Source organism: Lipotes vexillifer, unplaced genomic scaffold, assembly GCF_000442215.2.
Source record: "Lipotes vexillifer unplaced genomic scaffold, Lipotes_vexillifer_v1.1 scaffold272, whole genome shotgun sequence".
NCBI lineage: Eukaryota > Metazoa > Chordata > Mammalia > Artiodactyla > Lipotidae > Lipotes > Lipotes vexillifer.
This window is the reverse complement of record NW_006772469.1, coordinates 164,249-178,223: the sequence shown is the minus strand read 5'-3', so window position 1 is coordinate 178,223 and position 13,975 is coordinate 164,249. Positions and strand designations below refer to the sequence as shown.

The following is a 13,975-nucleotide window of genomic DNA, read 5'->3' as shown; positions in this document are numbered from 1 at the left end:
AACTCCCATAAGGTTAACAGCTGATTTCTCAGCAGAAACTCTACAAGCCAGAAGGGAGTGGCATGATATACTTAAAGTGATGAAAGGGAAGAACCTACAACCAAGATTACTCTACCTGGCAAGGATCTCATTCAGATTCCATGGAGAAATCAAAAGCTTTACAGACAAGCACAAGCTAAAAGAATTCAGCACCACCAAACCAGCTCTACAACAAATGCTAAAGAAACTTCTCTAAGTGGGAAACACAGAGAAGAAAAGGACCTACAAATGCAAACCCAAAACAATTAAGAAAATGGCCATAGGAACATACATATCGACAATTACCTTAAACATGAATGGATTAAATGCTCCACCAAAAGACACAGGCTCGCTGAATGGATACAAAAACAAGACCCATATATATGTTGTCTACAAGAGACCCACTTCCGACCTAGGGACACATACAGACTGAAAGTGAGGGGATGGAAAAAGATGTTCCATGCAAATGGAAATCAAAGAAAGCTGGAGTAGCAATACTCATATCAGATAAAATATACTTTAAAATAAAGAATGTTACAAGAGATAAGGAAGGACACTACCTAATGATCAAGGGATCAATCCAAGAAGAAGATATAACAATTATAAATATATATGCACCCAAAATGGAGCACCTCAATACATAAGAGAACTGCTAAAAGCTATAAAAGAGGAAATCGACAGTGACACAATAATAGTGGGGGACTTCAACACCTCACTTACACCAATGGACAGATCATCCAAAATGAAAATAAATAAGGAAACAGAAGCTTTAAATGACACAATAGACCAGATAGATTTAATTGATGTTTATAGGACATTCCATTCAAAAACAGCAGATTACACTTTCTTCTCCAGTGTGCACAGAACATTCTCCAGGATAGATCACATCTTGGATTACAAATCAAGCCTCAGTAAACTTAAGAAAATTGAAATCATATCAAGCATCTTTTGTGACCACAGCGCTATGAGATTAGAAATCAGTTACAGGGAAAAAATGTAAAAAACACAAACACATGGAGGCTGAACAACACGTTCCTAAATAACCAAGACATCACTGAAGAAATCAAAGAGGAAATAAAAAAGTACCTAGAGACAAATGACAATGAAAACACGATGATCCAAAACCTGTGGGATGCAGCAAAAACAGTTGTAAGAGGGAAGTTTATAGCAATACAAGCCTACCTCAAGAAACAAGAAAAATCTCAAATGAACAATCTAATCTTACACCTAAAGGAGCTAGAGAAAGAAGAACAAACAAAACCCAGAGTTAGCAGAAGGAAAGAAATCATCAAGATCAGAGCAGAAATAAATGAAACAGAAACAAAGAAAACAATAGCAAAGATGAATAAAACTAAAAGCTGGTTCTTTGAGAAGATAAACAAAATTGATAAACCATTAGCCAGACTCATCAAGAAAAAGAGGGAGAGGACTCAAATCAATAAAATTAGAAATGAAAAAGGAGAAGTTACAACAGACACTGCAGAAATACAAAGAATCCTAAGAGACTACTACAAGCAACTCTATGCCAATAAAATGGACAACCTGGAAGAAATGGACACATTCTTAGAAAGGTATAACCTTCCAAGACTGAACCAGGAAGAAATAGAAAATATGAACAGACCAATCACAAGTCATGAAATTGAAACTCTGATTAAAAATCTTCCAACAAACAAAAGTCCAGGACGAGATGGCTTCACAGGTGATTTCCATCAAACATTTAGAGAAGAGCTAACACCCATCCTTCTCAAACTCTTCCAAAAAATTCCAGAGGAAGGAACACTCTCAAACTCATCCTATGAGGCCACCATCACCCTGATACCAAAACCAGACAAAGATACTCCAAAAAGAAAATTACAGACCAATATCACTGATGAATATAGATGCAAAAATCCTCAACAAAATACTAGCAAACAGAATCCAACAACACATTAAAAGGATCATACACCATGATCAAGTGGGATTTATCCCAGGAATGCAAGCATTCTTCAATATATGCAAATCAACCAATGTGATACACCATATTAAGAAACTGAAGAATAAAAACCATATGATCATCTCCACAGATGCAGAAAAAGCTTTTGACATATTTTGACACCGATTTATGATAAAAATTCTCCAGAAAGTGGGCATAGAGGGAACTTACCTCAACATAATAAAGGCCATATTCGAGAAACCCGTAGCAAACATCATTCTCAATGGTGAAAAACTGAAAGCATTTCCTGTAAGGTCAGGAACAAGAAAAGGATGTCCACTCTCACCACTATTATTCAACATAGTTTTGGAAGTCCTAGCCACAGCAATGAGAGAAGAAAAAGAAATAAAAGGAATACACATTGGAAAAGAAGAATTAAAACTGTCACTGTTTGCAGACGACATGATACTATACATGAGAATACTAAAAATGCCACCAGAAAACTACTAGAGCTAATCAATGAATTTGGTAAAGTTTCAGGATAAAAAATTAATGCACAGAAATCTCTTGCATTCCTATATACTAATGATGAAAAATCTGAAAGAGAAATTAAGGAAACACTCCCATTTACCATTGCAATAAAACGAATAAAATACCTAGGAATAAACCTACCTAGGGAGACAAAAGACCCGTATGCAGAAAACTGTAAGACACCGATGAAAGAAATTCAAAATTATACCAACAGACAGAGAGATATACCATGTGCTTGGATTGGAAGAATCAATATTGTGAAAATGACTGTATTACCCAAAACAATCTACAGATTCAATGCAATACCTATCAAATTTCCAATGGCATTTTTTACAGAACTAGAACAAAAAATCTTAAAATTTGTATGGAGATACAAAATACCCTCAATAGCCAAAGCAGTCTGGAGGGAAAAAAATGGAGCAGGAGGAATCAGACTTCCTGACTTCAGACTATACTACAAAGCTACAGTAATCAAGACAATATGGTACTGGCACAAAAACAGAAACATAGATGAATGGAATAAGATAGAAAGCCCAGAGATATACCCACGCACCTATGGTCAACTAATCTATGACAAAGGAGGCAAGGATATACAATGGAAAAAAGACAGTCTCTTCAATAAGTGGTTCTGGGAAAACTGGACAGCTACATGTAAAAGAATGAAATTAGAGTGCTTCCCAACACCGTACACAAAAATAAACTCAAAATGGGTTTGAGATCTAAATTTAAGGCCGGACACTATAAAACACTTAGAGGTAAACATAGGAAGAGCACTGTTTGACATAACTGACAGCAAGATCTTTTTTGATCCACCTCCTAGACTAATGGGAATAAAACCAAAAATAACAATTGGGACCTAATGAAACTTAAAAGCTTTTGCACAGCAAAGGAAACTATAGAAAGTACGAAAAGACAACCCTCAGAATGGGAGAAAATATTTGCAAACAAATCAATGGACAAAGGATTAATCTCCAAAATATATAAACAGGTCATGCAGCTCAATATTAAAGAAACAAACAACACAATCCAAAAGTGGGCAGAAGACCTAAATAGACATTTCTCCAAAGAAGACATACAGATGGCCAAGAAGCACATGAAAAGCTTCTCAACGTCACTAATTATTAGAGAAATGCAGATCAAAACTACAATGAGGTACCACCTCACACCAGTTAGAATGGGCATCATCAGAAAATCTACAAAGAAGAAAAGCTGCAGAGGGTGTGGAGAAAAGGGAACCCTCTTGCACTGTTGGTGGGGATGTAAATTGAAACAGCCACTATGGAGAAAAGTATGGAGGTTCATTAAAAAACTAAAAATAGAATTACCATATGACCCAGCAATCCCACTACTGGGCATATACCCAGAGAAAACCATAATTCTAAAAGACACATGCACCTCAATGTTCAATGCAGCACTATTTACAATAGCCAGGTCATGGAAGCAACCTGAATGCCCATCGACAGATGAATAGATAAGGAAGATGTGGTACATATATATATGATGGAATATTACTCAGCCACAAAAAGGAACGAAATTGGGTCATTTGTAGAGACGTGGATGGATCTAGAGACTGTCATACAGAGTGAAGTATGTCAGAAAGAGAAAAACAAATATCGTATATTAACTCACGTATGTGAAACCTAGAAAAATGGTACGGATGAACCGGTGTGCAGGGCAGAAGTTGATACACAGATGTAGAGAACAAACGTATGGAAAACAAGGGGGGAAAGCTGCGGGGGGTAGGGGGCATGGGATGAATTGGGAGATTGGGATTGACATGTATACACTGATGTGTATAAAACTGATGACTAATAAGAACCTGCCATATGAAAAAATCAATAAATAAATTCAAAAATTAAAAAAAAAGAGGCATGAAGGTAAGTGTTTAAAAAATTGGTAGAGAGTGGGTTCAGAAGTAAAGCTACCAGAGAATATAGATGCTGGGAAGACTGGATGGATATGAACTTCTGATTTGAAGGTTCAGTGATTCTTTCTTTACCCAGTACCCAGAGAATAGACTAGTTACATAACTTGTGGGGCCCAGTGCAAAATGAAAATGCAGAGTGCCTTGTTCAAAAATTATTAAGACTTTCAAATGGCAATAGCAGGACATTAAACCAAGTGTGAGGTTGTTCTGAGTGGAGGATTTTGAGGGACTGCATACATTATATCTATGATGCTGGCCCTGCCCAGAGGTGATGGGTTCCCAAAAAAACGTGGGCCAATTAAAATGTACAGGAGACTGAGGGAAGTACTCAAATGTCACTGTTTTAATTTATCGGACAATAGAGCAGTCATGTGGAGTGGAACCCCAACTTTCAGGGTCCCCTCTAGACTTTATTGCTGAGGTACTTGCTAGGCATACAGTATAGTGCCTCTTGGGCAAGGCACTCAACTGCTGTAAACTCTTTAGAAAAAAGCAGAGACTGGATTATCTCTAAAATATCTGCAGCACTCTCATCCCTCAATCTGGATTGTGAGTACCTGGGGGAATGGACTCTTTATGTTTTTTAAACTTATTACCCATAGGAACCAGGATGGTAAATTTTATGTGTCAACTTGGCTGAGTTATGGTGCCCAGATATTTGGTCAAATATTATTCTGGATGTTTTCATAAGGATGTTTTTGGATGAGAATAACATTTAAAAAGGTGGACTTTGAGTAAAGCAAATTGCCCTCCATAATGTGGGTGAGCCTTGTCCAACCATTTGAATGCCTAATAAAACAAAAGACTGACCTCCCCCAAATGAGAAGGAATTCTGCCAGCAAATGACCTTCAGACTTGAACTGCAATGGCTCTTTCCTGGGTCACCAGCCTGCTTGGCCTACCTTGCAGATTGTGGACTTGCCAGCCTCCATAATCCCATGAGCCAATTCTTTAAAATAAATCATAACTCTCTGGAGAAACCTGCCTAATACAGGAAAATAACACCTAGTGGATGGTGAATAAATTTCTTTATTCCACAAATATTTGTTTAAATGATGAATCAACCAGACATTTCACTCTATATGAACCATTTTTGTGGATTTATATTTTTTAAGTAATTGTATATTCGTCATAATAGTTGACCTTTAGAACAATTTTTACTTCTCTACTATATTTCATCTGATTTTGGAGCTGAGTCCTAGAGCTGTTTTAGATTTCTTTTTAAGTATCATTAAAAAAAAAAAGTATAATTTGACTCCAAAAATGGATGTTAAATTTTAAAAATGGAACACAAAAGACCCCGAATAGCCAAAGCAATGTTGAGAAAGAAAAACGGAGCTGGAGGAATCAGGCTCCCCGACTTCAAACTATACTACAAAGCTACAGTAATCAAAACAGTATGATACTGGCACAAAAACAGTAATATAGATCAACGGTACAGGATAAAAAGTCCAGAGGTAAACCCATGCACCTATGGTCAACTAATCTATGACACAGGAGGCAAGGATATACAATGGAGAAAAGACAGCCTCTTCAACAAGTGGTGCTGGGAAAACTGGACAGCTACATGTAAAAGAATGAAACTAGAACACTCCCTAACACCATACACAAAAATAAACTCAGAATGGATTAAAGCCCTAAATGTAAGATTGGACACTATAAAACTCTTAGAAGGAAACATAGGAAAAACACACTTTGACATAAACCATAGCAAGATCTTTTTTTGACCCACCTCCTAGAGTAATGAAAATAAAAATAAACAAATCGGACCTAATTAAACTTAAAGCTTTTGCACAGCAAAGGAAACTGTCAACAAAATGAAAAGACGGCCCTCAGAATGGGAGAAAAATATTTGCAAATGAAGCAATGGACAAAGGATTAATCTCCAAAATATACAAACAACTCATGGAGCTCAATATCTAAAAAACAAACAACCCAATCAAAAATTGGGCAGAAGACCCAAATAGACATCTCTCCAAAGAAGACATATACATGGCCAAGAGGCACATGAAAAGATGCTCAACATCACTAATTATTAGAGAAATGCAACTCAAAACTATAATGAGGTATCACCTCACATCGGTCAGAATGGCCATCATCACAAAATTTACAAACAACAAATGCTGGAGAGGGTGTGGAGAAAAGAGAGCCCTCTGACACTGTTAGTGGGAATGTAAATTGATACAGTCACTAGGGAACACAGTATGGAGGCTCCTTAAAAATCTTAAAATAGAACTACCATATGACCCAGCAATTCCACTACTGGGCATATACCCTGAGAAAACCATAATTCAAAAGGACACATGTACACCAGTGTTGATTTCAGCACTATTTACAATAGCCAGGACACAGAAACAAACTAAATGTCCATCAACAGATGAATGGATAAAGGTGTGGTACATATATACAATGGAATATTCCTCAGCCATAAAAAGGAATGAAATTGGGTCTTATGTAGAGATGTGGATGGATCTAGAGACTGTTATACAGAGTGAAGTAAGTCAGAAAGAGAAAAACACATATATTTTAACGCATATATGTGGAATGTAGAAGAATGGTACAGATGAACCTATTTGCAGGGCAGGAATAGAGATGCAGATGTATAGAACGGACATGTGAACATGGTGGGGAAGGAGGGGTGGGACGAATTGGGACGTTAGGATTGACATATATACGCTACCATGTTTAAGATAGATAGCTAGTGGGAACCTGCTATAAACCACAGGAAGCTCAGCTCAGTGCTATTGTGAAGACCTAGGTGGGTGGGATGGGAGGGGTGGGAGAGAGGTCCAAGAAGGAGGGGATATATGTATACATATAGCTGATTCACTTCATTGTACAGCAGAAACTAACACAACATTGTAAAGCAATTATACTCCAGTAAAAAAAATATTTAATAAAACAAGAACTAATAAAAATAAATAAATTTGTAAAAGTACCTTTGGAGCTTAAATAGTAGAATCAATAACAATAATGCTTCAGGCCTTAAAACTATTTTATGTGAAGTTGGTGTTCTTTATGAAAATTATTATAAAATGATAGCTGCTAAGAAATATGAGAATAATAAGAGAAAAATTATGAAAGGCATCCATGTTTCTCAGTGGTACTGGTGGAGCTGAGTTCTCATTGCCTATTGCAGCAAATTCAGCAACAAACCTAAGTACTGGCTTTTCCTTCTCCTCCATCTCACTCTCCCTGATCTCTCACACCTGCTTCCTGAGATCACCTCCCAAATAAACTACTGGACCCCAAGTCCTTGTCTCAGCCTTTGCTTTAGATGACCCCCAACATCTGATACTTAAGCATAGGAAGGGGTTGAACCCAACACAAGAGTGGTTCTATATCCTGTTTATAGACCCTGTAATCAAAAGCTAATTGTTACCGTACTTGGTGTAGCGGACCTGAATTGGTAATTCTATTAACTCTGGCCAGAGGAGTAAATTTGTAGCTTTGGCATAAGAAAATGACATTTTTGTACAAATTGTATTTTTTTAAATAAATTTATTTTATTTATATTTTTTTGTCTGCGTTGGGTCTTCGTCGCTGCACGCTGGCTTGCTCTAGTTGCAGTGAGTGGGGGCTACTCTTCGTTGCAGTACTCGGGCTTCTCATTGTGGCGGATTCTCTTGTTGCGGAGCACGGGCTTTAGGGCACGTGGACTTCAGTAGTTGTGGCTCGTGGGCTCTAGAGTGCAGGCTCAGAGGTTGTGGCGCACTGGCTTAGTTGCTCCGCGGCATTTGGCATCTTCCCGGAACAGGGCTTCCTGCCACCAGGGAAGCCCTACAAATTGTATTTATATAGGTTTGCTATCACTGTTATTTGTTTTTTAAGATGTTGAAATGCTTAGGGATTGATCTACTAAATTTGTGTGTGATTTATTAGATATATAAGAATTTTTTTTAAATGTGGTTAGGAAGAATATGTTAAATATGCAAATTTGCCTTATTAATTTTGGAGGGCTGCAGAATCAGAAAACTAGCCTTATTATTGTCCTTTCAAAGGTCTATGGGAATTGAAATAAATATGTTAAGTTGCATTTAATAAAGTAACCTAAGAACCAATTTAAAAACTAGTGACTATCATCAAATATATAAAAGTAAGGAACAAATTTAACTTAAATCAAAGGTGTTATAAAAACTTACAGTGTTTGGACTTCCCTGGTGGCGCAGTGGTTAAGAATCCACATGCCAATGCAGGGGACATGGGTTTGAGCCCTGGTCCGGGAAGATCCCACATGCTGTGGAGCAGCTAAGCCTGTGTGCCACGACTACTGAGCCCACGCTCCACAACTACTGAAGCCTGCATGCCTAGAGCCCGTGCTCCGCAACAAGAGAAGCCACTGCTATGAGAAGCCTGCACGTCCCAACGAAGAGCAGCCCCTGCTGACTGCAACTAGAGAAAGCCCACACGCAACGAAGACCCAATTCAGTCAAAAATAAATAATAAATAAATAAGTTTATATAAAAAAAGAAACTTACAGCATTTAATGACAATGATAGGGAAGATTTTTTTAAAAATACTGTTAAATATTTAAGTATCTAACTTGCTCTAGAGCTTTCTAACCCATAAGTCTGTAGAATTGAGAATGGTATAAAATTGGAAAAGGAGAAGACAGGAGTACCTTATCCTTGAAAAAAACCACAAATCTCTGACCCAGGGAAGGAGTGAGCATGGGAATGTTCACACCATATTTTTCTAAGGCACACAGTATATAAGTTGGTCTGCACATGATATCATTGGTAATATTTTCTTCTACAGTTGAAACTAATTATTTATTATACTACCATTTAATTTTGAATACTACTGCTTTGATTTTGTATTGCATTATCAGATAAAATAGATTGGTATTTATGTTAGTTTGGTTGGTCATCAAAATTCTGGTTAGAAGGATAATTAAAAGACTTATCAACCATGAGGTGTTTCAATAGGTTGATGAGACACATCAGAAGTTTTAAAAAAGAAAATGGGTGCAATTACAGAACTGACAAGCCCCGAACATACAAGTTTCACAGCAGGAGTTGGTAATTCCCATTATCGTGTAGATGAGGTGAATCACAAGGGCCAAACTAAAAGACAGATGTAATTTTGAGCCAATATAATTAGTTGCAGAAAAGAAATATATTTGATTGATTAAATAAATTAATGAAATCATATGGGCTCAAAAAGTCTCACTAATGTGACAGGCAAGAAGCTTCCTCTAAAAAAGTTTAAAAAACCCTATTTATTAATAATGCATTTAATATTCATTAATATACAACTGAGAGCATTCCTTTCTTCACATAACTATGCCCCTGTTCTTCATATAACCACCCACCACAGTAAAAACCTTCTAGTGATAATTTTTAAAAATTTTTTTGAAGTTATCAGGCAATACTTTTTGAGGTTTGAAACATCACTCAGTTTTTCTGTATACTCAAAATCAAACTACCTAAGCTAGTTTCAAATTTGAACGTTCTTCTCTGTCATTAAGGAAACATCTGAATGGCTACTGTGTGCCAGACAATGTGCTGAGCATAGGGAATACAAAGATGATTAAGATATTGAACTTCTTTCTTATAAGCTTAGAGTCAAATTAGAAAGATATATGGACACAATTTAGATGTATCATAAGTGCCACAGTAAATGTCCAAACTGCTATAGGAGCAGAGAATATGACTAAAGCTACTTGAATGATAGGGGTGGCATTGAAACTGCTGTTTGAGCTGGGTCTTAATAAATATGAAAGTTTGCCACATAGAGAGGAGAGAAGAGTCCAGGTGGAGAGCAGAAGGAGCAGTACTGAAGTTACAGGAGCAAAAGGTAAAAGAGGCTGTGTGTCTGGACTGCTCAACCGATGTGTGGGTGGAGAGAAGAATTCATGGGGAAAGTAGCAAGAATTGAGGCTGAAGAAAACAGCAGGTGCCAGGTTATGGAGGACCTTATATGCTATAGGAAATGGAGAGCCATTTTAATTTTTAAGCAAACTTTAAGCAAAATTTAAGAATTTTAAGCAAAGTCAGGAAGAACAATTAGAAAATTATTACAATAATACAAGTGAAAAAATGGGCCTTGAATTTATTAAGTGAAGGAGGGGTTAGAGAAAAGAAAAATAGATAGGACCGAACACTGATCATGATTGAATCTACATGATGAGGGAGGAAATCGTGTTTGTGCCTGATGATCTCTTTTCTTCAAGGTCAAGTCGGTATGGGAGAGGCTGAAAGGACAAATAAAGGTAGGAGGTGTAAACAAAGTGCTGAAGGAAACAAGGGATCTGTAGGCTTAAGCTTTATTGAAAGAATAATCAAGGACTTCCCTGGTGGGGCGGTGGTTAAGAATCCGCCTACCAACGCAGGGGACACGGTCTTGATCCCTGGTCCGGGAAGACCCTACATGCTGCGGAGCAACTAAGCCCGTGCTACAACTGAGCCTGCGCTCTAGAGCCCGCGAGCCACAACTACTGAAGCCTGCGGGCCTAGAGCCCGTGCTCCACAACACGGAAGCCGCCGCAGTGCCGCAACGAAGAGTGGCCCCTGCTCGCCACAACTAGAGAAAGCCAACGCGCAGCAACGAAGACCCAACACAGCCAAAAATAAGTAAATAAATTAAAAAAAAGAATAATCATGCAATATTGAGGTTATAAAAGTTACTTTATTTCAAATGTGAAAATATAAAAATTACTTACATATAAAATTTAAGGATATTAAAGCATCCAAACTTTAAGTTTCAGCTTTAGTTCCTTATAAATGTACTTTAGTTCCTTATAAATGTACTTAATTGAGACAATATTCATAGCAGGCATAAATATAAGGAGAATTATATTTCTAAGAATTAAGACACAGGAGAAAATAATACATTCTGTTACTGATAAAAGCACAGAACAGTAGTGGTCAGTGTTATAGACTTCCCAACACCCTCTCCATTCCAAAAGATTATTAGGAGACAATTGGAGGAATCTCACTGATGGTGGCAGTGACTGGGGAGAATGGCCATGCGACCATGACACGAGGAGACATGAGGAGAGTTTTGCTGAGAGAACCTCTGAGAAAGGGTCCTTCAAAAGTCTATGAAGGAGACAGAAAAAATTGTTCATCTTCTTTCTCTGGCTGCTGCCAGGTCTGAATGGGCCCATGGAATAGCTACAACCATCGTGAAACCAGCTTGAGGATGAAGCCAATACTAAAGGTGACAGAGCAGAGAGATGGAATGAAACCGATTCCTTGATGACATACTGAGCAGTGGAGCTCACCCTACTTGAACTTCTTGTTATGTGGGATTATAAATGTGTGGTGGTTTAAGCCATTGGAATCAGGGTTTTCTGTTACTTGCAGCCAACTAAAACAAGAATTTAAGGTAGATTAAAGGTAAACATTAACAGATGCTTACAGTGTATTGAATTAAATTTTCTCCTCTTGGTAAATCAATTTCACTTACAGTCAGTTTTTATTTCATTTGAAGTTTACATAATCCCTTCCCTTCAAATTGCCATTAATCGTTTTGTTTTTTTTTTTGTGCTATCACATCTAACCATCTGTCCTCTCACACAGTATTGCTGACAGAGACAAACAGAACAGAGGGAAGTGAAGCAGTGGCTGAATTTAGCTCTCTGTTAAGCTGCAAAGAGATTGTCTCTCTTTTATAGATGATTTGAAGGTTGTGGTAGTAAACTTTTTCTGACAGCAGCCCTACGGGAGGAAAGCATATGGAGGAAAGAATCTGACAATCTTCTTATAACTGGTTTTTTTAAAAAATAAAAACAACTAAACACTTTCTTAAACCTAATAATATATCCTTCACTTACTTGCCCCCTGGCTGTATTGGGAGTATTTATATACATTTTTAATAATCTTAAATAAAAGTAGTACATGCAGAATACAAACATAGCGTTTGGAACTAGGTATTACTATTAACAGTGGTCTACTTAGAACAAAATACTGTGCTAATCTAGCACTGAGAGTGTCCTAGTGGCCCTAAAGCAGTCACCAGTTCATCTTTAATGCATCTGCTTGCCTTCCTACAGCCTGGGTTTTGCTTTCCTCTTATCAATGCACTTGAAAAATTCAGTCTCTGGGCTAGTATATGTCTTTCATTTTCAGATGCAAGCAGCAACTTTGGCATTTCTTATCACAAAAAATCCGTATGAGAGAGCTGGCAGGCCCAGTGAACTTCCTGGGCGGAGAGGTTTTTCTGTCAAAGCTGGCAGGGTTTGGTCATCCACCATCTTCAGAGTTTGACCATTGAGCTGGACAGATCTGCAAAGGGGAAAGATACGTCCAAGTTAGCCAAGTTGTGTGTCTTCCACCTACTCTATAAAAGTTGTGAGATCTTTTTAAGACCAAAAAATTTTTCTGTGGCAGTTTATATTATATAATTTGTATTTGAACACTATGTCAGTTAAATATTTGACCTAGATGGTCTTTAAGCTGCACTGGTAGAGTTGAGCAGTTGTGACAGAAACCATATGGCCTGCAAAGCCCCAAATATTTACTATCTGGCCCTTTACAGAAAATAGAACACATGTAATCCATACTAGGCAAGATGATGGAGTTATGAAAAGAACGAAGATGACATACTTCTGGATCTTCAGCATTTTTTTGGATGGTAAGAAATTGAAAACATTTTTATATAAAGCAAATATATAGAATGGAATGTGAATTTCATGAATTTAACATACAAAATGACAGTCAATTTCCCATTTGTAACTATGTCCATAAACCCTCTTACTCCCCTTTTCCCAGGAGGTATGCATTCATTTTCTTAAATTGTTAAGCTATTTTGGTAGAATGTATACTGCTGTGGTGAAGCAAAAATGATTTTGTTTAGCTAAACCACAGATTCCAAAAAAATTATGTTTTCTTTGCATCTCACTGTTGGAATTTAAAATCAAAACTGAGTCAAAAATGGAAAAAAAATTAAGGACAAGTATTATTTCTTGTGCATATTTATTATTATTTAAGTCAAATTAATACATGCTTACAGCAATAAATCTCATATAAACAAGAGCTTATGAAGAAAAGCTTTAGTCTGCTTTTAGTTCTGCTGATAGTTACTTCCATAATTCCAAATGATGCTTTTATCTCTATTATCTTTTTCTTAAATGCTTTTTACATTATGAAATTTTTATATATGAAAAAAGTTTTTTATTGTTGAAAATTTAGATTACTGTCAGAGTTTACCTATGTCATGTATATAATACATGTAACAGTACCTTGTATATAGTAAGCACTGTAAAAGTATTATCTATCATCATCATTATTATTCAGATAAATATAACAAAAGCAACCTGTTAACTCATCATAACCATTTTTAAGATTCTGATGTATATTTATTCATCTCTTTTCTATGTATGTATGTACATACATGTTTTCATTTAGACAAAAATGAGCATACAGTATATAGTCTCTTAAAAGTTGATTCTTTTTCCTGTAACACATCCTAACATTTGTTCATACCATTAAACATTCATCCACTACATCATTTTAATGGCTGCACAAGATTCAGTTGTATGAGCATATTAGTTTATTTACTTAATTGTCTAATGTTGGACATTTGATTGTTTCCAATTTAACATTATTATAAAGTTGTTTTTGTTTTTTTTTTTTTTTTTG

The 13,975-nt window shown here is 36.7% G+C and overlaps 1 protein-coding gene across 3 annotated transcripts in view; it reads right to left on the bottom strand.

The window, feature by feature from the left end:
* Positions 1 to 12,426: 12,426 nt before the first annotated feature.
* The window catches only part of HPSE (heparanase), a 32,794-nt gene continuing 31,245 nt past the window's right edge, over positions 12,427 to 13,975 (bottom strand). For 2 of the 3 annotated variants that reach the window (XM_007447530.1, XM_007447529.1), the window contains one exon: positions 12,460 to 12,619. In XM_007447530.1, the coding sequence (XP_007447592.1) occupies positions 12,460 to 12,619 (160 nt within the window). Of the gene's footprint in view, positions 12,620 to 13,975 lie in introns of all 3 variants that reach the window. The other variant, XM_007447528.1, reaches the window with a different exon arrangement.